General features: G+C 51.6%; 2 protein-coding genes across 3 annotated transcripts; both read left to right on the top strand.

Moving 5' to 3' along the window:
* The first annotated feature begins 251 nt into the window (after nt 1–251).
* ZFP91 (ZFP91 zinc finger protein, atypical E3 ubiquitin ligase) lies at nt 252–20,380 on the top strand. Of its 2 annotated transcripts, none has more exons than XM_080619437.1 (11): nt 252–622; nt 1,298–1,323; nt 12,542–12,757; nt 13,010–13,046; nt 13,527–13,619; nt 13,964–14,086; nt 17,029–17,079; nt 17,578–17,656; nt 17,989–18,103; nt 18,627–18,726; nt 19,102–20,380. In XM_080619437.1, the coding sequence occupies exons 1-11, from the start codon at nt 282–284 to the stop codon at nt 19,610–19,612; spliced, it is 1,692 nt and encodes a 563-aa protein (XP_080475563.1). In that variant the 5' UTR covers nt 252–281; the 3' UTR covers nt 19,613–20,380. The 2 variants fall into 2 exon arrangements, with proteins under 2 accessions (XP_080475563.1, XP_080475564.1); XM_080619438.1 differs by having other exon boundaries at nt 13,530–13,619.
* Nucleotides 20,381–20,521: 141 nt separating this feature from the next.
* On the top strand, nt 20,522–24,907 carry CNTF (ciliary neurotrophic factor). The gene is made up of 3 exons (XM_080619439.1): nt 20,522–20,624; nt 23,340–23,610; nt 23,911–24,907. Exons 1-3 carry the CDS (start codon nt 20,620–20,622, stop codon nt 24,382–24,384), a joined length of 750 nt encoding a protein of 249 aa, XP_080475565.1. The 5' UTR covers nt 20,522–20,619; the 3' UTR covers nt 24,385–24,907.
* Nucleotides 24,908–25,447: the final 540 nt, after the last annotated feature.

The following is a 25,447-nucleotide window of genomic DNA, read 5'->3' on the forward strand; positions in this document are numbered from 1 at the left end:
GGGGGGGGCGGGCCCCGCCGCAGCCGGGCCGCCCATTGGCTGGGCGTTGTGCGAGCGGCGGAGACAGGCGGGAGGAGCGCGGGCAGGGGGGAAGGCGGGGCCTTCCCTCGCTTCCCGCCCGCGGATTGGCGGGCGCGGGGTGTGGGTGGGTCGCCTGGCGGCCCCGCGTGAAGGTGGGCGGCGGGCGCTGATTGGGCGCGGCTGAGGTGCGCGGGGGGGTTTGGCGGGTGGGGGGGCAGCGCGCAGCAGCCGCCGCCGCGGCCCCGCCGGTCACCGCCCCGATGCCGGCGGGCGCCGAGCAGCCGCGGGGCGCCGAGCAGGGCCCGCCTGCGCAGGGCCCGCCGCCCGCCGCCGAGAAGCCGCCGTCCTCGGGCCGCCGCCGCGCGCCGCCGCCCGCCGCCGAGCAGGGGGAGGAGTCCGGCGGCAGCCGGGTGCTGAGGGGCGGCCGGGAGCGGGGTCGGGCAGCCGCCGCCGCTTCGGCCCCCGGGGGGGCGGCCGCTGCTTCCCGCCGCCGTAAGGCCGAGTATCCCCGGCGCCGGCGGAGCAGCCCCGGGACCCGGCCCGTCTCCGAGCAGCCCGCCGCTGAGGCGCCGTCCGCGGCCAAGAAGTCATCCCGGGCTGGGTGAGTGCCCTACGGCAACGGGGCCGGGGGGTAGGGTAGGGGCTGGTGGGCGGTCTCGACCCCGTCCGGCTCGAGTGGCGCCGGGGGCCCGCCCTTAGCCGCGGGGCGCCGCGTGCCTCCGTCTCTTTGTTCTGGGCTGGCCCCGCCGGTCCCGAGCGCTTCAGGCCTTGCCCGTCCTGCCTGTTGCCGCAGGCGGGCCCTCGGCTGTGAGCGGGGCCGTGAGTGCTGTCTGCCGTAGCGCCCGGGTGCTCCCCGGCCCCGGCTCTTTCCGGCTCCGCATCCAGGTGAAGGCTCGATGAAGGAGGTGGTGGGATATGTTTCCCGAGAGGTGATGCCGGCACCTCTCTTTCGCCTTGCATCGGGAGTGGGAAACCGGCCACGTGTGCACTTGGAGCGCTTGTAGCTGATGCGCCTTGTTCTCACGACAGAGTCCCTGTGCTTTAGAAACGGCGGTTATGGGCAAGACTGGGCTTCTGCTGATATGTTATTATAGTTCACCCAACCTTCCTCTGGGTGAAATAATCCCTGTTGGTGTGAGGGGCTCAAACCAGCGGTGCAAGAACAAGGCGGTGGGTCTGTCTACAGCTGGGAATTAGGGTCATTGTGTTCATCATTTGGTTTCTGCTGCCGTGGCTGTGGGAGCTGTCTCTTACTCTTGCTTTTGTGCTTTTTCAGGTGCACGGATAAAGCAGCTGGTAAAGGTAAGAGCTGAATTACTGCTACTGTTGTATTCCACTTTGAAGGTCAGGGACCTTCCCATGAAGGTAGCCAAACATCTGTTGGATCTTCCTTTTAAAGCATAGTTTGTTGCTTGATGGCATGCAGCTTCTTTCTAAGGTCTCTCTCAAGACTCTGGATCTGGGATAAGCTGCTGATGCTGTTTGCACGTGCCCAATGTGCAAAAACTTACTGTTCCAGATAAGCACTGGGGTATTTCTCCACCAGCAGGAGGTGGAACCACGCTGCACCCGGTGTGACTGCTCTTGTTCCACAGTGGCCTTGCATCGCTGGCAGACCCTGGGCTTGCATGTGTTCTGCTGCTGTCACAAACACAGCTGTAGGGCCTCAAGAGATGCGGAAATAGGAATGTTCAAGTATTTACACTTGTACTTTTCCTGCTTTTGTGGATGGTGAATTTTTTATGCTTGTGTCTTCCCGGGATGAAAGAAAAAGTTTTGAAGGGGACAGGACAGCTTACTGGGTCTAATCAAGAAAACCCCAACTGTGGGGAGCAGAATTTCTGTTCTTCCAGTGTGAGTTACGAACTCTGCATTGATTGAACAGCTTCTTGTACAAAAAATAAAATGGAGGGTTTTGCTCTTCACCCAGTGATGGCTTCTGGAACAGTTCCAAGTAAAAGGCTCTGTGTGGTGTTGGTTTTGATCTGGCACTAGAGAATGGTCACAGAAATGGTGAGGAGTGAAGGCTGTACACCTGTGCAAATGAATCCACCTTTCTGCTGGAGCTGTTTGGTTCTTGTTTGCAGGCGTTTGTATCTTGAAGGCTACCTTTATGCTTGTAGTCCTGTAACTCTTTAGCTTTATTCTTACAAATCTATAGTTTGCTTCCATTTGGGTATCAAAAGTATCACAGTTGTAGCTGGCAAAGTGTATTTTTGCAGACCACGGCAGAATTAACCAATGTGGTTTTAGTAGGCACCCATTTGTGTGCATTTACCTCTTGCTGCATGAAAGGTGGGGAGAGTATTATAAGAGCTTCAGCCTTTTAGGTCAAAGCAAAGTTGCTGAAACGTGTGAAAAGGTGTGGGGTTGTCACCTAATACGTGCCTAGTGTTAACATTGAGTTTTAATGGGAATTCTCAGTGTTTTGGATATCCTTAAGCTAAAATGTTTATATGGTGGTGGTGGCAGCAAACAGGCAGAACAGTCCCATATGAAGCCCGGTTCCTTGGGATGTGCTTGAAAGTGGCAAATGTTGTCTGAAATTTCCCAGGTTTGGTGCTGCTCTGCGCTCGAACCATTATGGACTTCAACTTTGGGCTCTGAAAGATTCTGCTGGCCATGAATGTGAGAGTGGAGAAAGTATTGGTTAAATTCTTGTGCTCTTTTTTATGATGAGACTTGCAGCCAGAATGGACGGCATGAATGTTTGTGTGGAACTTGGCATGGAGAAGCAATGACTGCTTGTATCATAGAATCACAGAATGCTTGGGGCTGGAAGGGACCTTAAAGCTCATTCAGTCCCAACCCCCTGCCATGGGCAGGGACACCTTCCACTGGAGCAGCTTGCTCCAAGCCCCTGTGTCCAACCTGGCCTTAAACACTGCCAGGGATGGGGCATTTACCACCTCTCCAGGGTACCTGGTTTCACCACTCTCATAAAAAATTTCTTCTTTGTATCTAGCTTGAATCTCCCCTCTGGCAGGTTAAAGCCATTCCCCTTGGCCTGTCCCTACAGGCCCTTGTCCCAAGCCCCTCTCCAGGTTTCCTGCAGCCCCTTTAGGCACTGGAGCTGCTCTCAGGTCTCCCCTTCAGGAGCCTTCTCTTGTCCAGGCTGCCCCAGCCCAGCTCTCTCAGCCTGGCTCCAGAGCAGAGCTGCTCCAGGTCTTGCAGCAGCTCCGTAGCCTCCTCTGAACTCGCTCCAGCAGCTCCAGGTCCCTCTTGTGCTGTTGCCCCAGACCTGGGGCAGGACTGCAGGGGGGGATCCCCTCCCTGACTTGCTGTAGTCCAAAGGAAATGTGCCTTGGTGCTTTTTTTGTTGTTTTTCAATCTTTAAAAGGGCAGGAATGAGAACACTGTGGGTCTGTGCTCATCTCTGCACTGGGTGAAGTTCTTGTTGCACCTTGTGCTCTTTCCCCAATGGGGAAGACCCGGAAAGCGGCTGAATAAAGAATTATCCTTGGACAGGTCACGAGGCAGGAGAGGAGCTCCCCTCCTGCTCCCTCCTTTTTGGCCTTCAGCATAAAATGTTTGAAGAAGCCTAATCAGGTGTAAGCAAACTGTGGTTTCCTCGTGTGGCAGGGCTTTGTAGCTGGGAGCCCTCTCATTCTGGAGGGTAAAATACCCTTGGACATTTCACCCCTGACTGGAGCTGCCTTGGAAGAAATCCATTGAAACTGTTGAGTGGTTCTGGTGAAGGCTTTAAATTTAGTGCTGGTGTTTGCTGGCACGAGTACTGTTGTTCTCTGCTATAAAATACTACAGTTTAGAACATGAAATTGGCATGAGCCCAGCCATAGCTGTTAGCCTCTGTATGCAAGGCACATGGCCTGTGGAGCGAGGTGACATATCCTGTGGATCTATCCAACAAATGACAAAGTTGCTGCACCAGAGTTTGTTCAGTAAGTTTTGTTGTCTTATGCTTGGGGTTATATTTTGAAGTAATTGTTGGGAAAGAAAGCTTAGAAGTGTTGGGTGCCTTCGATCATAACTGAGATGCTGTAACAGTGGAAGTGTCTTGCCAAGTTTTATGTTCTTCTGCGTAGTGCCGTGGGATCAGAGGGCTTTTCTGCTCATTGACTTGGGAGCCCAGGCACAAAGGTATGGCTGTGCAGGTCTGATAGGAAGGCTACAGGAGGTTAAAGTCGAAGGTGTGTGTCGTGTCAGGGTTGGTGTGTGCTTGTGACCATGCTGGTGTTCATGAAGGCAGTTGCAAAGTCAGCTCTATCAGCTGTATTTCCCATCTCGTCTGCTTAGTCACGCAATTGCCGTATCTCCTGGTGTGTTTCTGTAGCAATATTAGTTACATAAGTAGAATATTTAATCTCAGTTTATAAATGAATTCATGCAACTGGAGCCAGACTGCGCAGTGTCATTCGTGTTTGACTTCCCACAATGCTGTATGTTCTTGTGGCAATAATTTTCATTTTAGTTAGGCCTGACTAACTTTAATTATCGGAATATAGATTTCATAAACGCAGTTCATGTCCTTCCATCACTGCGCTGAAAATTCAGTGCTTACTGTGGCTCTTAAAATCATGTTGGCAACCAAACTAAACCTGCTTCTCTGATTCAGTTCGACACGCAGACCAGTTTCTGACTGTCCACCTTCTTTATAAGATTTTTATCTGCTCTTTAGGAACCACTTTGAAGAGTTTGATTGAAATCTTTCAGTTGGTCACAATTCAAACCAGGTTGTGTGGTGGTTCTGCAGGAAGTGCTGCAGTAGTGGCTGGATACGTGAAGCCTGGTTTTCCTTACAGCTGCTACCGAGAGGTGTAGTGCCATGTGCCTGGAGTCACCTCCTTGGGAATCTGTTCCCAAATCAAGGGGTTCTGCCCAGCAGTGTGGGCTGGAGGCCGATGCCAGCAGTGCTGACATGCTCCTGCAGCGTATGGTTGTAGAAAGCATGGGTTGGAAATGCAGCTGAATACTTGTGTTGGATGCTCACATGTGGAGAACTGTCTTGGGGATTTGTTCTGTGATTTTTTCCCCAGTCTTTTCCATGTGAGGCCACTGTAATACACTGTGTGGGTGGCTGATATGCCAACCACTCCCATCACGGTGAATTTCCAGCTGTGGTTTGGAGGCCCAGGGAAGGTCAGAGGCATTTCTGCAAGGGCTGTACAGGGAGATGAGTGGGGAATACAAGTTTGCTCTGTAGAAGTCCACTTGTAACTGCCAGAGAAACGGTAAGATTCTGCAGGTTAAAAGAAAACTCTGGTTGTGCAGGCTGATTGTGTAGCACAGGTAACTCGTGTTACACCTCGTTGTTTGTATTCTTACAGCTTTCTGCTGCTTTGGTGGTGACTGCTTTGCCTTAAGACCTCGTCAGTGTTTTGAGAGAAATGTCATTACTTAAAACCAAACCTCATAAAACTAGGTGAATTTAAATAACTCAGATTGCCCAAACCTCCTTTGACTCCTACAAGGATTTTCGTGGCTCCCATATGTACAATTTCAGAGCTCTTTGGTGGAGGGGAGCTGTTTGGATAGAGGTTTTCACTAGGATTTTTCTTTCTGAGTTTCATTTTTGTCTGTGCTGTTGCGGAAGTATGTGTTTGGTGCGAGATCTGTTGAATAGTTACTATGTTAAAACTCACAGTCAGAGATGTTTGTATGTTGTCATGATATTTGGTTTTCACAGTAGTTGTTTTGTAGCATAATAATTCTCAGTTGATTTTCCTTTTACTTAACTGTACGTAGGTATCTTCTGAAGGTATCTACCAAGGACAACAGTGACTCCCAGCAGCTGCTGGCTTTGCACAATGGCATCTGTACCAGTGTTCCTTCTGCACACCCTTCCTGCAGGGAGTCCTACTTACATTTCCCAAAGTCCAGAGCAACATCACCACTGCATCTGCAGGGGATGAGGGAAGCAAGGGTAGGAGAGTGGTGGCAGACACAGCAGGATCCTGTAATGAAGGAAGTCCTACTGCTTCTTCAGGAAGTAAATGCAGTTGGTTTGGACTTTCCTTTTCTGCTCCTTGCAGTGAGTAATTGATATGGGCCTGTGGCTTGTGCTTTTTCAGTGCTTGGGAAGAAAGTTAGGGAGGTGCTGGCTATGGGATATGTGTACTTACTGCTCAGGTCCTTTTCAGCTTGCTGTCAGTTACACAGATGCACTCAGCACTTCCTGCAACCAGTGGTGTGAGGAAGCAGCAGTATGCACCCTGTCCTTGGACTGGTCTCCTATAGAGAGGATGCTGTGGGGCTAAGGAGGGACATGAAGAAACAAAGCATGAGCAAGTGCAAGTGTGTCCTGGCTTCAGCAGTAGCAGTCATTTTTTTCTCCTTCTTAATAGCTGGTGTAGTGCTGTGTTTTTGACTTTCAGCCTGGGAACAGAGCTGATAACACCGATGTTTGGTCTGACCAAGGACTTTGTGAGTCTCATGCTCTGCCAGGGAGGAGGGGAAGCCGGGAGGAAGCATGGACAGGACACCTGGCCCAAACTAGCGAAAGAGGTATTCCATACCACAGCACGTCATGCCCGGGATGTAATGGAGTTACCTGGAAGGGCTGGTTCACTGCTGGGTGGGGGCGAGGTATCGGTCGATGGGTCGTGAGGTTTTGTATTCTCTTCCTTGTTATTTCCTTTATCATTATTATTATTGGTGGTAGCAGTAGTGGTTTGTGTTATACCTTAGTTACTAAACTGTCCTTATCTCAACCCGTGGGAGTTACATTCTTTTGATTCTCCTTCCCATCCCTGCAGGAGTGGGGGGAGGGAGGGGAGGAGTGAGTGTGAGTGCTGCGTGGCTGGGTTTAAACCATGACAGAGTGCCACTTGCTGTGGCTTTCTGTGAGGATCCTTCCTGGAAAGTGGAGTTATGGTATAGGGAGGAACTGAGACTTGTAAGGGTGGGTTTATCTTGTGGGCTGGGAGACAGTGGACAGGCTTTGGTATATATCCCTTCTGTTTCAGTTTGTGGCAGCAGTGGTGCGTGTAGAAAAATACGACAGGGGTTCTGAGGGAGATGCTTTTGCTGGTTTGGTGACCCTGCGTGCAGTGCTCTGGGGCAGAATTAGAGTGTGCATGAGAACAGGTTTCTGTTTGTCTGAAATGGAAATTTGTGCTGATTACATGTTGAGTTAAAATGGGGTGTTACTGGGGTAAGCTTTTAAGAAGCAAAGCAGTGCCCGAAGTCTTGTCTTTTGGCCGTCTAAACAATTACCAAAGCTTCAACTTTAGCTTTTTCCTCCCAGGTTTCCTTTTTTTTGTCCCTTTTCCCAGTAACATGTTTCCTTCACAAATGTTAAGCTTAAACCTCAAACTGAAATGGGAGATTTAGGTTAGGTGTAAGGCAGAAGCTCTTCCCTGTGAGGGTGCTGAGGCGCTGGCCCAGGGTGCCCAGAGAAGCTGTGGCTGCCCCATCCCTGGCAGTGTTCAAGGCCAGGTTGGACACAGGGGCTTGGAGCAAGCTGCTCTAGTGGAAGGGGTCCCTGCCCGTGGCAGGGGTTGGAGCTGGATGAGTTTTAAGGTACCTTCAACCTAAGACAGTCTGATTCTATAAAGATTAAAGGATGTTTGATGCCTCTTATGTGCCAGCATTCAAATCTGTGTGTTCTGCCCTGGATGCTGTTAGGTTTAGAGGCTGTTTGGAGGAATTGGCAAAATGGTGAAAGTACCTCCCAGTGGAAGCAGTTTATCATCTGATGACTGACTTAAGGGACAGATCAAGGTAGGAAGAGCCTGAGGGCCAAAAGATTAAGAGGACTGGTAGGGCTTGGAACTAGATGATCCATCAGGCCCTTTCCAACCTGAACCATTCTATGATTCTATGACTTTAAAAGGTGATTTTGCCCATCTCTCTTGAATTACTCCGCTAACTGCAGGTGTCCACACTGTTCCCAAAACTTGTGTGGAGGTTCTGGGATGAGGTGGATAATAGCGTCAGTGCTGGAGGGTTGCAGGGGGGTGCACATGGGGGCATTTCTTGGCAGATTCATTTACAGAGTCATGGCTTCCATTGCTCTTCTCTGTGGGACATGACTTGGGTAGAGGGAAGGCAGCTCAGTTGTTCAGCAGCAGCTTGATGCTGCTTCTTGCTTTGCACTGGTGCTTCGACACCAATTGTCTCATATTCTTTTGTCCTGGAGTCTGAGTTCTTGTGATCTGGTGTCCATCGCCGCTGTTGACACTGGCAACGGAATAACAGGATGCTGGCGTATAACCCACTTTCTGTGCGACTTCTGGGATGACAGGAACCCTCCAAAGAAACTGCAGCTAGCCAGAGCTGGGGTGTTGACAAGTTTATACAGTTTGAAATGCAGAATTGACGGCAGCCTTTCCCATTTAGAACCTTCCTATGTTTCAGCTTCAAGACATTCCAGCAGCTGCTTTTTTTGCTGGAAGAGTGGAGCCTGATCTTTTTATCACCTCTGTGTTGTTTCTCTAGCTGCTTTATGCTGTTAGCCAAATCCTAACTGAGAAGCATGGCTTTCTGTGTAGAGATGTTTGTGAGAGGAGACTGATAACGCTGTGTTCATCCACAGGATTTGGGATTTGACCAGGCTAAGTGTGGTACCCAAGAGAAGACTGAAAATAGCTGTGAGGTCCCTGTGTAGTCAATTGAAAGAGGTTGGCACCTCCCAACTCCTTCCACTGGTGATATAGTGACAGTTGTGTTCCTAACCTTGACACAGACATGAGTCCTGACGTTAAGCAGGAAGGATCAGAACCTGGGGGAGGAATCCTCAAATACAATTAGAATTGCAACACCTCCAGTGGCAGCTTGTGATCACCTCTAATGCTAGGTCAGGTGTGTTGGACAAGAAAGCAGCAGGAGCAGGAGGCGCTACTTTCCTCTGAACAGCCAGTTGCTGTCTCTGTGTTTAGTGTTTTGGCATGTTGGTTTGTATTTTGTTGGTTGTGGTTTGGTTTTTAAGGCTTGGGCTGCATTCGTCAGAAAGGTGTTTGTGTCAAGGAGAAAGGAAACTGGAAAGAGGCATAAAATATATTGAAAATTCACAACTTTCTTTCACAATGTTTGATTTCAGGCAGAGCCTTGGTGACTGCTGGTTCCGGCTGCTTGTGTAGCTGGAAACTTTGCAGGTACAAGTTTGCTGGTGCAGCTCTGGCCCTTGCACGAGGGACCTGTGTCACCTGTTAGGAGATCCTAGAATTGTAAGGATTTTCAATCAATAGCTCTACACTGTTTTATGAGTTCTACAAGGTAAGCTATTTGATTTTTTGGACGTACATAGGCATTCACAGCATGTAAAAGTGCAGTGAATGTGTTAGACAAGCATGCTGAAGTGAAAAGGAGAAATCATGGGGAAAGGCTTATTAAGCACTTTCATTTTAGAGAAAGGAAGCAAGATCAGAAGGTGAGTGGGGTACTCTGTAGAAAAGTATCCTGAGGCAGGTCTGTTTCAAATCCATAAGGCTAATCTTTAAAATACCAGCTTTTGCTAAGAAATTAGCTGAATGCCTGATCTTCCAAGGGAATAAACCTCTTTCAAGAGCAGCAGTGTGTGCTAACACTGGCAGCACAGTAATGTTGGAGGGGGGAATTGCCAGAGTATGGTTCCAAGTGGTTTGGGGTTTGATTTAACGTTCGAAAGAGCCTGAGGATGTCCACAATTAGGATTAAAGACATAAAGCAGTTGTAGTTCACCATGAGGTTTGCTAAACCAGAATGCCAAAAAGGCAGTGTACTTCAAGCTCTGATGATGAAGTGGCTTTTATACATGCAAGACCTGAGTGTTGGTTGCTGTTTTACAACAAAACTCTGATGCCTCACATCCTATATTCCAGTCATATTTTTTCAATCAAATGCTGTTATTCCCACCCTGTTAATCAAGGATTGGGGAATGAGTCACACAAAGGTCCATGCTAGAAGTGAAAGGATCATTTGTTTCAAAGGGCTTGATGCAAATTGATGCAAAAGTAGTGATTTCAGGTTGGGAGGGACTTCAGGATATCTCTGATCCCAACTGCTGTTTAATGTGGGTTCAGCATAGGGTTCATATCTTGCTGCTCAGGACTTTCTCCAGTCAGGTCTGGATATACTCAAGACATGGGCCCATGCAAACCTCATGAGGTTCAACAAGGCCAAGTGCAGGGTCCTGCCCCTGGGTTGGGGCAACCCCTGGTATCAGCACAGGCTGGGAGGGTGAATGGGTTGGGAGCAGCCCTGACGAGAAGGATTTGGGGTGTTGGGTGAGGAGATGCTCTCCGTGACCAAGCTTCAGTGAGCGCTTGAGCCCAGAACCCCCCCATGTGCTGGGCTGCATCCCCAGAGCGTGAGCAGCAGCTCAGGGAGGGGATCCTGCCCCTCTGCTGTGCTCTGGGGAGACCTGAGAGCAGCTCCAGTGCCTAAAGGGGCTGCAGGAAACCTGGAGAGGGGCTTGGGACAAGGGCCTGTAGGGACAGAACAAGGGGAATGGCTTTAACCTGCCAGAGGGGAGATTCAAACTAGATACAAAGAAGACATTTTTTATAATGAGAGTGGTGAAACCAGGTAGCCTGGAGAGGTGATAAATGCCCCATCCCTGGGAGTGTTCAAGGTCAGGTTGGACAGAGCATTGGGTGACAGGGTCTGAAGTGAGGCATCTCTGCCCATGGCAGGGGGGTTGAAACTAGATGATCTTAAGGTCCTTTCCAACTCTAACTGTTCTGTGATTCTAATGAGTGCTAAGTAAGGGGGATTAGCAATGTTCCTCTGTTCCTGACTGTGCTCCTGTTGGTGGGACTCAGGATGCTGTGGGCTTCCTCTCGATGTGCAGTTTGCTCTTCGCTGAGACTCCAGCATGGCAGGGCTGCTCCCCAGCCAGTCCTTAGGGGACTGCCCACAGGCTTTGCCAGCAGGTGCTTGATAAACTCCCCACCATCTCTGGGTATTGCTGGCTGGTGCTGAGGCAGCAGAAACCTTTCTGAATGGGGCAGCAGCATAAATGCATTTGGGTAAAAAAGAGCAGGTCAGAGCTCAGCCTAGAGCCCAGGCCCTGCAGAGACCTGTGGCAGACCTGGGCACTGAGCACAGCCATCTACTTGGCATTAATTTCTTCAGCACATCAGGTTTCAAATGTCCCAAGGCATTTGAATTCATTGGGGCCCAGTGTCACAGCGAGCACCAGAACGCCAGAGCAGGTGAACTGTACTTGGGTATTTTTAAGGGATGAACTTGCTCACATAGGCTTTTCAGCCAGTTCTGTTATGCCAAAACGTATCTGGAGATCAGCCATCAGCTGAAAAGAAACCACCTGTAGAAGCTATAAATGAGTGCAGAGACCTTAGGCTAACAGCACTGGTGATGCTTTTTGCTGCAGCGTAAGACCAGAAACATCCAGCTTGGATTCCTCAGGGTTTTTACCAGGTGATGGCTTGACTTCACGAATGAAGATTTGGAGAGGGCTTTACCCACGCTTAACACAAGCGTGCTGATGACTGAAAAGGCCAGTGTGGGATAGGCAAATCTGGTTGCAAAAAGCACAGTGAAAGGTCTCCTTGGGTGGTATAGGTGAGGCACGATTCTTTCTATGTTGTCTTTTCTCCTCAAAACTAATTCTGCTTGTGTTCTCAAAGGAGACAACAGCGTTATGTATGGTGTGTCTCCAAGTCTCCCGATTGGAGGCCAAGGTCGACCACTGATGGTAGTCAATATGGCCAAGGCTGAGGTATTGTTTCAGGGAGTCCTTGTATCTCCTCTTTGGGGCACTTGTCTTGCGGCAGCCAGTGGCAAGTTCACCGTAAAACACAGTCTTAGGGAGGCGGTGATCCTCCATCCTGGAGATGTGCCCTGCCCAGAGCAGCTGCGATTTCAGCAATATGGCCTCGGTACTGGTGACCCCTGCCTCTTCAAGGACAGTAACATTTGACATACAGTCAGTCCTGTGGATGTTTAGAATTATACAGAGGCAGCGCTGATGGAAGCGTTCGAGGAGTTGCAGATGATGGTGGTAAATAACCCATGATTCAGACCCATATAAAAGAGCAGACAGTACAGTGGCTCTATAGACACTAATCTTTGTACTTCAGGTGTTTATTGCACCAACTCTTTTACGGAGTTTTCCGAAGGCTCTATATGTCTATACAATACCTATATGCCTATATTACCAGGTATACAATGCTGATTAAATGTGTTTGGGGGATTCTCCAAACATGACTTTTAATGTGGTCCAGTTCTGAAGCTAGTCTTTCAAAAAGCAGTTGCTGAGGTTTATGAGTGTCTATCTTGTAGTGCTTAGGGGAGATAGGAGCCAGCAAATAATCGTCTTATAAGCCTTTATCGGAAGGAAATGTAAGCTGCTTTTAAACATTTGTGTCTTTACTTAGAGGTAGTGGGAAATCTGATCAGATTTTCAAGTGCAGCCTGGCTGAGGCAAGGCCCCGGGATGTATCATGTCTGGCTTGCTAGAGCTGTGCTCCACGTCTGAGAAAGCCTGCGAGTGGTTTCCCCATCAGAGTACATGGAGGCAGTTACACTGTTCACCATCGTGCCCCAGAGAGGAGTGTGAATTAATGATGGGCTTGATGTTTTCATTATTCTTAAAGAGATTGCAATGGTGTTTCAGATCCCAAAGAAGAGAAGGAGGAGGAGGAGGTCTCCAGTGTCCTCAGCCATGGCTCCCCCGTCAGCACAGCCAGGCCCAGCAGGAGCTGGCGCAGCAGCAGGGCAGCCACTGTGGCCCGCCAGCGGGACACCGAGAACTCACGTGCCTCCAGATCCAAGATGGGATCCCTGCAGCTCATTTGCAAGTCAGAGCCAAACACAGACCAGCTCGAGTATGGTACGTGAGGAGGCCTGGCATGAGAGCGCCTGGAGAGAGTCAGGTCTTGGGAAGCTTTGAAGGGAGCTGGGTGTGGGTGTAATGTTGTGAGCTGTATGCAGACTGTGGCTGGTACAGGCGTGGTGCTGCTTGGTCATGAGTACCTTCTGCCACCAGCACTCCTGGCACTGAATGTCGACGGAGGTATCTTGAGGCAGATGAGCTCACTGCAGCGAACACAGATTGAAACCTAATGGTGACTTTTCCTTTCAGAGGTCACAGAAGAACATCAGTCTCCAGCTGGAATCAGGTAGGAAACTCTTATTTTGTGACATTTCTTTCTCTTTAATGTCTCAAGAAGGTAAAATAAGGGCCTGAGATTTTTCAGGATAAATGCTTCTGTGAGAGGATCTATGGATGGAGAGTAGCTCTGTTTTCATTCAGTCCTGGACCTTTGCATTTTCAGTCTGGGTTGCAGATGGACTGCAGGTGTCAGGAGATACTGTGGAGAAATGGATTGTAAGATTTAATCTGAGCACTTCACCTGGTAGCTTTATTCCCTCAGGAGCAGAAGCTGTAGTTAGGTGGGTTCAGAAGAGGAGGCTGCTCTGCCTAGCTTTGTCTGTTTTGGCTGTCATGTTCTTAGTCAGTGCAATCTGTTGGCTTTCCCCAGTCATGCTGGATGAGAAAGTGCTGTGTAATAGAGTCTTTCCCATCCCGAGGGATGATGCATGAATATTATTGCAGTAGTGCTTAAGCTGTTGCTGCTAAAGTCCTCCTTTTTTGCCAGCAGTGATGATGAGGAGGAGATGCTCATCAGTGAGGAAGAAGTTCCCTTCAAAGATGATCCGAGAGATGAAACCTACAAGCCTCATCTAGAGAAGTAAATTATTTGATTACACACTTACTGTGGGTTTAGACCAAGAAAAAATACATCTTAGTTGAATGAGCTCAGTACCTCTGAAAAGACCTGAGGAGCTGCTAAGGTGGAATGGCTCCCACTGGGCACAGTGTTTTCTAGATACTGTCTACAGCTATGGGTCTGTTCTTCTCCAGTGGACTACAGTCTTTAGAGCCATTCTGTCTGCCAGGTTCTTCCTTATTTCTCCTTAGAGGGGGGACTTGATTAATAGACCTGAACTTTTACCCACTTTTTGCTTAAATCTTTGTGCAAAACAGACAACGGGAGGAGTATTGGAGTAATACATTATATTTGTCTCTTTGTAGGGAAACACCAAAGCAAAGGAGAAAAGCTAGCAAAGGGAAGGAGGAAAAAGAGAAACAGAAAGAGATTAAAGTAGAAGTAAAAGAAGAAAGTGAGTTTCGGGAAGATGAAGAACCACCAAGGAAGTGAGTAAAACTCTGCAGTTACATGTAGCAGTGTGTCACGTATATTTTTGTACTCTTGCTAGTGTACAACAGTGTTGTGGTGGTTTTCCGCCTTCCTCCTGGCCTGGGCAAAATCTGTTGTTCTGATAGAAGTCCTGCTTCCTGGTATCTTGATTTGTTCAACAAGGAAAAACAGAGTTGATATTTCCATATAGTTTAAGCTGAGGGTTTTCTCCATGCTGTGGTTTTTGTCACCTTCCTGGATTCAAGGGACCTTGACACGCTTGTGAGGTGGGCTGATGCCAACCTGATGAAGTTTAACCATGCCAAGTGCAAGGTCCTACACCTGGGTCAGAGCAATCCCAGGCACGGCTACAGGTTGGGCAGAGAAGAGATTCAGAGCAGCCGTGCAGAGAAGGACTTGGGGGTGTTGGTCGATGAGAAAATGAACATGAGCCGGCTGCAGTGTGCGCTCGCAGCCCAGAAAGCAACCGTATCCTGGGCTGCATCAAGAGGAGCATGACCAGCAGGTCGAAGGAGGTGATCCTGCCCCTCTACTCTGCTCTCGGGAGACCTCACTTGGAGCATTGTGTGCAGTTCTGGGGTCCTCAACATAAAAAGGACATGGAACTGTTGGAACAAGTCCAGAGGAGGCCACGAGGATGATCAGGGGACTGGAGCACCTCCCGTATGGAGACAGGCTGAGAAAGTTGGGGCTGTTCAGCCTGGAGAAGAGAAGGCTGCGTGGAGACCTCATAGCAGCTTCCAGTATCTGAAGGGGGCCTACAAGGATGCTGGGGATGGACTCTTCATCAGGGACTGTAGTGACAGGACAAGGGGTAACGGGTTCAAACTTCAACAGAGGAAGTTTAGATTGGATAGAAAGAAGAAATTCTTTACTGAGAGGGTGGTGAGGCACTGGAATGGGTTGCCCAGGGAGGCTGTGAATGCTCCATCCTTGGCGGTGTTGAAGGCCAGGTTGGATGAGGCCTTGGGTGACATGGTTTAGTGTGGGGTGTCCCTGCCCATGGCAGGGGGATTGGAACTGGATGATCTCAAGGTCCTTTCCAACCCTAACTATTCTATGATTCTATATGGCCACACAGTATGAAATACTTTAGATCATTCTTAAAATTGGTTTCTGCTATGATGTGTGAGATGGATTAGACTGTATTAGAAAGCCAGTTGGAGAAGACAGCATCTACTCTGTTCTGGGCCTAGAGGGAGACACGGGAATATTCTGTAAATGTCCCCTTTGTACATTTGGGACCATCGTGCCAGGGTTTAGGAGGAACAGCACTGTTCCCCTGGCTTTGGAGAACAAGCTTTTGCTGCCTGGTCAGTCACTAGTACTTTGAGTGGAGACTTGAAACCTTTAGGAATGCTGTCTCTGGAACTTTCATCTGGAAATTGAGGTAGATTGGATTTGTGTGTCAAAGCCACTCCTTGGGATGGGGGTAAGGGATTTTGTACTTGTAGCTCCTGTGTGAGCAGTTGGAACAAATGGGGCTCCCTCTGCTGGTACGTGCTGTGGGCTCTGCTGCTGCAGAGCTCGTCCCACTGGGGAGGGGTCAGGTGCTGATGGCATTTTGAGAACTGGTTTGGTTTGGTTTTTTTTTTCCCCAGTTAGAAATGGCTTTCTGAGGCTTATGCTCATGGTGTTTGGCTCAGACACTACTTTTGTTAATAATAAAACCTGTGCCTCTTCTGAAGGCTTGACTTGAATGCTGAGTGCCATTTCAGCATGTTACTGGCATGGTCTTGCTATCAATAAAGATGTCTCAGTACAAGGTAGGAAAGACTTCCATCAGCCCACTGTTAGTGTCTGTGCAGCAATATGACCAGGTAGGCGTGATGTTCTGAGCAGGGTGCATCTTACATAGGTCTGCTCAGACAAGATGGATTTTTTTGTCTTGGTAGATGTATAAGCTTCTATAGTTAATTCAGAGCACTGTAAAAGAGCTGCTAGATCATTCATCCCATTCTTCCCAGTCATGCAGATTGATGTTTTTCGTGTGGTATGAAACCCAACAGAGCAGAGAAAATGAAGTGCACCATTAATCTTGGACTGTGCTGGTAAAATTACATGTTTATAAAAATTGCATTAGGAGGTGGTAAAGGGTTGTGAGAGCAAAGCACATGTAGCATCTCTTTCTCAAGAACGTTGTCTTTGTCTGAATCTGCCACCAGCTTGCACTTGATGGATCTTGCTGGAGCTCACAGCTCATGAGGCAATAGCTTGCTACCTGTTTGCAGCAGAAACTGAGCAGAGCAGAATCTTGTGTGCTGATGCACAGCCTAGAGAGGGATGAATTTAATGACAAGGGTGCAAGTTGTTCAGACAGGTGAGGTTTAAAAGAGAAAATGTGAAGTGTGTGATGCCTGATAGAGGCTTTTTTACAATAGCCCTTCCTCTCTTCGTGGTGGCACAAGGGTTGGTGTCTTCTGACCACAGGCTCTTAAGTTGTGGCTGTCCCACAGCCATGCGGATTTGGTGAACAGGTATCAGTGGTCAGCTGAGACACATCTGAGCCAAGCAGCCATGTTCAGCAGCATAGTATGCCAGACCATGCAGCGGCAGCCTCACTGTTGGCAGAGGCAGTGGGATTTGAGGTCGGAATCCAGGTATCAGACACATGGGGACTGCAGCCCCACAGGAGGGTGCTCTGTGTGGTGTGGCAGTTCTGCGAGGTGCAGGGACAGTTTGCATGGAGGCCTGGTTACCCCACTTCTTTAGGAAACCTGCCCAACTATTTCAGGACTATTTCGTTAGCAGCTCTGGAGTGTTGGGAGCTGGAGCAGGTGCTGCCATGCCAGGTGCAGTGTTACTTTTCAGCCTGGAAGTGTGGAAGAGTTCTGTAGTATTTCTTGCAGCATGCTCCTGCCTTGCAGCATGCACTTCAAAAACTCTTCCTGCCACCAGTGTAGAGTCTTTCAGTTCTGTTTCTGTAACCCTGTTGCAGGAGAGGAAGGAGGAGAAAGGATGACAAGAGCCCAAGGCTTCCCAAGAGAAGGTGAGTGATCCTCTCTGCTCAGTTCTGTTCTGAAGACTTGTCTCTTGTGTCCTGCACAGAGATGTTGATTGTCTCAAAGCTATCTCTCCTGCACAATATAGAAGTTTGCTTTGAAGGTGGGGAAGCTGTGTGCTTTGTCTCCCCTTCTTCAATTACCCCTTCTCCCTGTAATTGTGGGGTTTTGATTTCTTCCAATTGAACCAGCCCCTCCCACCTTCTCCTGACCCCACTTCTGAGTTCATCCCTTGCTGGGCATTGCCCAGTGAATGGTTTGGGAATTCTGTGTCTCCTGGAGTTTTCTCAGCTCTTGGGAGAGTCCTCAAGTTGGGGAAGGAACTCCTGAACAGAGTCTATAACAGCACAGCCCAAATAAGAATATTGGAGCACTAATTCCTTGCTCTCACATCATGGAGCTGCACTTGCGCTTGTTTCTCTTGCTGCTGCCCTGGCTTCACACCCAGGAGTTAACCGTGGCCCATTTCCTCACTGCTGCCTTAGGAAGAAGCCCCCGATACAGTATGTGCGCTGTGAGATGGAAGGCTGCGGCACCGTCCTGGCTCACCCACGGTACCTGCAGGTTCGTTGACATTCCTCAGCTCCCAAATGGTGTGAGGGCAGGGAAGGGCCGCTGGAAACCAGCAGCTAATCCTTACCCAGCACTGAAGCGCTTGTTTCTGATGCTGTCTTTTTGGTAGACTTAATCAGTTGTGCCCACATGTCTCTCTATCTGTCCTGTTGCTAGATGTCCACATTAGTTTGGCTTTCTTCTCTCAATGGAGATCAAAGCCTTTGTGTTCATGGTATAAGGGTGTCTTGTCAGTGATTGGAGTCTGGTAGCCTGCTGAGGGGTTCCAGCTGTCCTCTTAGCCATGTAGAGAGAGTGTACAACCTTCCACTCTTTCTTTATAGCATCACATAAAGTACCAGCACTTACTGAAGAAAAAATATGTGTGTCCTCATCCCTCCTGTGGTCGGCTCTTCCGACTCCAGAAGCAGCTGCTGCGGCATGCCAAACACCACACAGGTACAGGGAGATGGGAAATGAATACAAACTGCTCCTTGGGACAGTGAACAAAGAGGGGGGGAAATGGAAAAGCCCAGAGGCTAGAGGATTTCTGGGGAGCATGAAGCCAAGGCAGATGGCATAGATGTATGTGCATGAGCAGCAGGGTATTATTTCCTTCTGGATTACGATCTTTATAGCCCATTTGTTTTGTATTCTTAAGAGTTTTTAATTCACCCCCTGGCAAGTATCACTTGGGTGTTCTGTAGAGTAATAAAACAACCCAAGCTTTATCCTAACTTGCCAGTCCTGCAGGATCAGTCAGGATGGATAATTGGCTTTTAGGAGAGTCTTAATCATGTGTCAACTATCCAGATGAGCTGCTGTGGTATACTGTGGGACTCCTTCTGCTCTGCTATGCCTGCTGGCTTCCCAGCACTTCTGGTTCTGCTGCTGCTTCAGCAGCTTCACTTGCAACATGTGAGAGCTCGAAGGGGAGCAGGTCTGCAGGAGAGTAATGCTCCCAACTGGTATTGCTTTTTAGATCAAAGAGATTACATCTGTGAGTACTGTGCCCGGGCGTTTAAGAGTTCTCATAACTTGGCGGTGCACCGAATGATCCATACGGGCGAGAAGCCTTTGCAGTGAGTACTTCTGCCTGTCTCTTGCTCTCCTACTTTGAGGGACCCTTGGATACACTCGTTCACGGACTCCACTGAGAGCAAGGGTGGCTCTGAAGTCAGGGCTGGAACTTGTTCCTGGCGTCCCAGCTCTCTTTAAACACACACCTGTAGGAGTGTTTGAGCTGCCCCTTCTCTTACCTACTCCTTGAGTTAGTGTCTCAGGAGAGATCTGAGGAACATAAACCCTCTACAAATTAAAACTGGAAGAGCTGGAGCTACTGTGACATCCTATTTTAGTGAGCCCTGGCTGTTTTCCTGGGCTGCCTCCCTGCTCTCCTGTTCCCACAAGTGTGTGGGCACATCCCTTTGTTGTGACCTCCCCTTCTCCCCTCCCAGGTGTGAGATCTGTGGATTCACGTGCCGGCAGAAGGCTTCCCTCAACTGGCACATGAAGAAGCACGATGCGGACTCCTTCTACCAGTTCTCCTGCAACATTTGCGGCAAGAAATTTGAGAAGAAGGACAGCGTTGTGGCCCACAAAGCCAAGAGCCACCCTGAAGTGCTTATTGCTGAAGCACTGGCTGCCAACGCGGGCGCCCTCATCACCAGCACTGACATCCTGGGCACTAACCCTGAGGCCATTGCGCCGCCCACCGATGGCCAGGGCCTGCCTCTGCTTCCCGACCCCCTGGGAAGTGCTGCCCCTGCGGATTGCCTGCTGCTCAATCCCGATGGGATGCCCAAGACGTTCTGCGGTGCGGCTGAGCGCGTGAGCCTGGTGGCTGACGGGAAGCTCTTTGTGGGCAGTGGCAGCAGCGCAAACCCCGAGGGGCTGGTCATGAACACTGAGATCCTGGGAGCCACTGCCGAGGTGCTCATCGAAGATTCAGACTCCACTGGACCCTAGTGGGCGGGAGCACGCGGGTGCTGGGACAGTTTGGATTCTGTATTTAAAAGGAAGAGAAAAGAGAAAGGAAAAAAACCCAACACACAGAAACAGAGAAAATTTAAACAAATCTCACAATTCTAGGAAAGAACTGAAGGGTCTGCTCCCCTCCAGCGTGGATCACAGCACATCCTCTTTCTCCCAACCACTTCTCTCTCCCACTGCTCCTTTGCAGAAAGGGGCACATGCTGCCATTACCAGAGCAAGTTGGATTGAGTGACATATTTCTCCAAGGGAGCGGGGGGGGAGAAACTGCTGAAGCCCTTCCTCTAGCCCAAAGTAGATGCCTTTCTGGCTCCTTGATGTGGCCCCATTTGCAAATTAGAAAGCATTTGATGTGCTCTGGACAGGTTTCTTAGGACTCCCTCTTGCCCCTGGTCGCAACTTCTATGCATCGCTGCACTCTGGTCCTTGCAGTCTCTTTCTTCCTCCTGGGGCTGGGAGTTTGGTTTGGCACTTTAGGCCCCTCACGTAGCAGGGTGAGCTGTGGAACAGGCACATCCCTCTCCCCACCGCGCTCCTTTGCTCAAGCTCTGGCAGGAAATGGAGGGAACGCCCTGGCTCATAGATCATGTTTGCTTGGAGAGGCCCGGGGGCTACGGGAGCCCTGCGTGGGAGAGGCGAGGAGGAGCATCCCAGTTTGACGACAGTAATTTGCACTTTGAACATGCTTCGTTTTTGTGTTGTGGTAACAAGATTCATTATTTATTGATTAAAAAAGGGTCGGTATTCTTTAGTTATGTTCGTAGGGGGTGGGGGTGGAAGGGGTTCAGGCTGTTTCCCAGGCTCCTTCGCACCACCGAGCTGCTGGGAGCACGTCGTGCCATTGGAACAGCAGCTGGGAGAGGCGAGGTGAAGGCAGCCTCTGGAGTCAGATGTGTCTCGCAGCTTTTCCAGAGTAGAGGGAGAGCCCTTGGAGAAGAGCCTGTTTGCAGTGGGAGCCTCTGCAGCAGTGTTTTAGCAGGAGGATGAGGTGAGTGATGGAACAGCTGGCTCTTGCCTCCCTCCCTCCCAAGGTGGGGGAAGCTCCTTGCATTAAATGCTCTCTTTGCCCCCCCTTGCTCCCCAGCTTGTCAGGGAAGAATGTCATTAGCCAGGAACTTGCTCTTGAGACAGTTGTGAGCTGCTTGCTGCTGAGGGATGTTGTGCTCCTCATCCAACTCTGCCTCTCCTTTCCAGGTCTAGGCAAAGACACACAAGGAGGGACTGGAGAGGGTGGTTTGTCCATGGCAATAGACTTGACGCGGGGCTCGGGGCTGTCAGCTTCTCTCTCTGACGCCGTTTTGAGGGGAGGGTGTTGTGCAGTGTGTTCCTAGAGCTGCTCTGTCCCACACAAACGTCTCTGCTTTCCATGAAATGTGGCGGTTCGTGTGTTGCCCTGCAGTTAGGCTAGCACTAAGACCTTGGAAAAGTTTACATAGGATACGATGTGTCTGCTATGGAGACTTGGATCTTTTTGCCCTTATATGAAACTTTGTGTGGTGATTCAGTGGCCTTGAATTCCCAGTGCTTTTGGAAGAGGTGAAGGAAAACCTGGGCTTTTTGTTTGGTTGGTTTTTTGGTTGGATTTATGCAGTTGGGAGCAGAGCCGAAGTATCTTGAAGTATTATGAGCACATAATCAGCTGTATTGGCCTGTAGCACACAGCAGCTAGGCAAAAGTGGGTGCCTGGGGACTGGAGAACAGCCTTAAAACAGTGGAATTTAATTGGGAACTACTTACAGGAAACTGACTCTGAACACCCACACTGTCCCCGGTGCTGCCTCGAAATCCAGCTGTGGCCCAAGCTTGACAGCCTCTACTGGGCCGTTTGTCCTGATTTGCCCCCTCCCTTTCCCCCTTACACTAATATCTTTGACAGAGCAAGTTCAGACACTTCTGGTGTTTGTGACTGGGCAGCTTGCACAGTGTCTGTGCCCTGGGTGTGGGCATCCCCTGTTCTTGCACTGTGGCAGAGGTGCAAGCCTCTCCTGGAGATAAGGATGAGGTCCCAGTGTGCTGAATGCCCATCTCCTGGGACACAGTGCACATCAGGTCTGCTGCCATATGATGTTAAACTAAGCCAGTTTCTTCAGTTGGGATGATCCAGTTTCTTGCTTGGATCATGTTACTGTGATTTCCAGCAGGAAGCTTTTGGGTGCCCAGCCAGTGCCCTCCCCTTTGCAGACTACAGAGAAGCAGCAAGATGCGATGTGTTCAAACCCAAACCAGCGGCGTGGGTCTCATGTCGGGTTAGCGTGGGGCTTGCCGGGCCGCGTCGTGCAGGGGCATGTCTTCTGGCTCCTTGCCGTGGTGCCTGGTCCTGAGCCCTGCCCTGTGCTGTGGCACAGCCTTGCCCAGAGCACTACACTGAGCACTCGTGGGTCTCTGAGGGCTGGCACTAAACTGCTGTCGGGTCAAGGGCTCGCTCCCCTCTGGTGACTGACATGTGGCACCGGGCTGGGAGGCAACAGGGGCTGCCTCCTTCTGCGACTATCCCGAGCAGAGCCAAGAGTTTGCCGTGGCGGGCGGAATGGAGCAGCCCCTTTGCTTCCCAGCCCGGACACCTCTGCTCCCTGCCACTCCCTGCCCTACCCTTCACGCACACCTCTTGTAGCAATCCTTTTTCTTTTCCTGGTCTCAGCCTGTCTGTCCTCTAACCAGAGCCTGCTATCCATGGCGCAGGAGAGATGGTGTAGCTCCTCTCCCACTCCCGTTTGAAACCCTAAAACTGACAGAGCCCCCCTGCAGCTCCTCCCCCCCTCGGTGTCTCCGTCACTCGCATGCAGTTTGCTTCAATAAATTATTGTAGTAGTTTGCAATAAACTTTTTTGTATTCCCCCCTCCCCCCGTATTTATTTTTTCTCTCCTCCCGGGGAGGGAGTGGAGGGAGCCCAGGGCACTGCGCCCGCGCTCGGCTGCGGGCAGGGGTGCCCCTCGGGGGCCCTGGGGTGCGGGGTTTAGGCTGGAGTCCCGCAGCGCTCTCTGCAGTAGCCACCAGGTGGCAACGACGCTGCTGGGTTTGGCCACCGGCCCCGGGGCTCGGCAGGGCGCTCGCTGTGCTCCGGTGCCGCAGGGACATCGCTCTGCAGCTCCTCTTGTTTCTCTTAATCTGGGTAATGCATAACCAAAATAAATGTACTGAGGAAAAACCAAACCAAGCAACAGGGCTGTTTTTGTCTTGGTGCATGCAGCTCACCTGCGGAGGGTGGCTGGGACCTTCTCTGTCTGCAGGACCCCTCTGGGAAAGGGGGTTTAGACGTGGGTGACCCAGTTGCACACAGCCATGGGGTGAATAAGAGGGCTGGATGTGGCCGGGACAGGCTTCCGCGGCCTTCTGCTGGGGTCTGGGTTGCAGCCCAGACTGCAGCTGGTGCTGGAGCTCCAGCCTGGGGGTTTCCCTCACCCCCTCACTGGTGAGCCCGCAGCGCTCTGCCCCGCTTGGGCCCCAGCCCTGCTGCCCAGGCCGAGGTGCTGAGCAATGGCCGGGCTCTGCTCCCCTCTTCCTAGCAGTGGTTTCCCGTGGTCTGGCTCCGCCATGAGCCGGGGGGGATTAGCATGCTGCTAATGGCACTGTGTGGCTGGTAGGGAGGAATGGGTCAGAGCTGGGGTTGAGAGCCTGTTCTGGGCAAGGTGCTTGGAGTGGCGATGCGTGGGGGAATTAGGGAAATAATCTGTTGCTGTTGATCCCAGAGGCGGGAATTTGCAGTGTTGTGCCAGGCCCCAGGCGCGGAAGAGGGGAAGAGCCAGGCCAGCGGACGTGTGAGTGGAGCTCCCGGCTGGAATGCACCAGCTCAGCAGGGGATTGTCCTCCCCTGGCCGGGCAGGCGCCGTGCCCTGAGCTGGGTGCCCCGGCTGCCCGCGCCATGGCTGCAGCAGACAGCGCCTCAGCCACGCTCCGGCGCCGCGACCTGTGCAGCCGAGGCATCCGCCTGGCCGGGAAGATGCGCTCGGACGTCGTTGACCTCCTGGACACCTACGTGAGTTTGCCCTGTCACTGCGGCCCCGTGGAGCAGCCGCTGCCACCAGAGTCCAGGGGGCTTTTAGCAGCTGGTCCATGGTAGGGATGAGGGATGAAGTGCAGCTGGTATCTGGGCCTTGGCACTGCTGGGCAACGCGTGAGCAAACCTTAAGCACCAGCTCCTGGCCTTGCACTGCCCGAATGTCTCCTGGCCAGCCCTGGAGCTGAACCGGGGCACCCTGGAGCTGGGGCTCAGGCGGAATGGGGGTCCCTTGTTCCTCCTGCTGCTGGTGATGCCTGGCTGCTGTCGTCCCTGCAGGTGGAGCAGCAGGGCCTGGACGCATCGGCCAGCGTGGCGGCGGTGGAGGGGGTGCCTGTGGCAGCAGTGGAGCGCTGGGATGAGCAGACGGGGACCCAGCGGCTGCTGGAGAACCTGGCGGCATACCGGGCATTCCGGGCCCTGCTGGCGCAGATGCTGGAGGAGCAGCAGGAGCAGCTGGGGGAGGCCGATGCCACGCTGGGCCGGGCACTGGCGGCCGTCCTGCTCCAGGTCTCTGCCTTCACCTACCACCTCGAGGAGCTGCTGCGGCTGGAGAACCGCGGCCCCCCCGGCGAGGAGGCGGCTGTGCTGCCCGTGCCCCCCCCGCTCAGCCTCTTTGAGAGGAAGCTGCGGGGCCTGGGCGTGTTGCGGGAGCTGGCCCAGTGGGCAGTGAGGTCCGTGCGGGACCTGCGGCAGCTCACCAAGCCCGGCCCGGGCAGCAGCACGGCCCCCAGCCCAGCCGAGAGCCCCTGAGGGCAGGCACGGGGCAGGGGTTGGATCCCGCAGAGTGGGGGGGCTCCTTGCCCACCTCTGCAGAGAGCTGCTGACAGCAGAGGGGGTTGTTCAGGGAGGGGGGTGGACGGGAGGGACCACGTCACTAAACCTGGGCACCCCCACGCTCTTGGTGCTGTTCCCTGTGGGGAAGCTGGGCATGGGCCATGCTCCGTGCTGGAGGGAGCGAGGAAGCTGACGTGGGGCGAGCCTCGGGGGGTGCAGATGTTCCCTGGGAAGCAACTTTGCAGCTCGCCCCAGGGCCATGACCCCCAGTGGGCTGTGGCAGCGTTGGCCTTTTCTATGAAGCCTGGTCATTGCCTGGCTCGCCTCGGCTGGGCGGGCAGGAGCTGCCTCAGGGCTGTGTGGGGGCAAGGCAGGAGTGAAGGGACAGGGAAATGTCACCTGGTGAAGGAGCCTTAGGACGTGCTCCCAGCTGTGAGATGCAAGGCTTGACCTCCTTCACGTGTGCTCTCACCTGGCTCACGATTACTGTGTTGGAATTTCTGCTCTAACTGCTTGGGGGCTTGTTTTTTTTTTGGGGGGGGTGGGGGGTATGATCAGGAGGGGATTTCTCAATCGCTTGGACAAGGTAACGGAGAGGATCTTTTAGCTGAAGGCTGTGATTCAGAAGACCCTCCGCAAGGTTTGTGCTTCCAGGGGTTACTTTGTGACTGGGAACAGCATGGAAGGTGAAACAGCCGAACCACATCGCTCACCCCATGAACGGGAATGCCCAAACCGTGGTTTACTTGCTGAATGGATGCGATGGCTTCAAAGCAAATAAAATGGATGGGTTATCTACTGTGACGACTGGGACTTCTTGGGGAAGCCTGGGCTGCCCCCTTCCTACCTCACTCCAAGGGAAGGTCGGTTCCAGTGAGGTGGGAGGTTTTGGGGGAATGGGACCTGCTGGGAGGCCATGGGGAAGATGAGGGAGATGGAGGTGGCAGGAGGATGGGGGGGTTGTCACTGAGGTTCTGCCCCATCCCGATGTGCTCCTGCTTCCTGACCTGCATGAGAGAGGCAACGCGAGGGGACAGTG

This window comes from Psittacula echo (genome assembly GCF_963264785.1).
Source record: "Psittacula echo genome assembly, chromosome: 5".
Lineage (NCBI taxonomy): Eukaryota > Metazoa > Chordata > Aves > Psittaciformes > Psittacidae > Psittacula > Psittacula echo.

Coding starts and splice junctions, on each gene's coding strand:
- ZFP91 (XM_080619437.1), top strand. CDS start 282: ATGCCGGCGGGCGCCGAGCAGCCGCGGGGCGCCGAGCAGGGCCCGCCT. Junction 17,657..17,988: donor CTCACCCACGGTACCTGCAG/GTTCGTTGACAT, acceptor CTTTCTTTATAG/CATCACATAAAGTACCAGCA. Junction 18,727..19,101: donor ACGGGCGAGAAGCCTTTGCA/GTGAGTACTTCT, acceptor CTCCCCTCCCAG/GTGTGAGATCTGTGGATTCA.
- CNTF (XM_080619439.1), top strand. Junction 23,611..23,910: donor TTGACCTCCTGGACACCTAC/GTGAGTTTGCCC, acceptor TCGTCCCTGCAG/GTGGAGCAGCAGGGCCTGGA.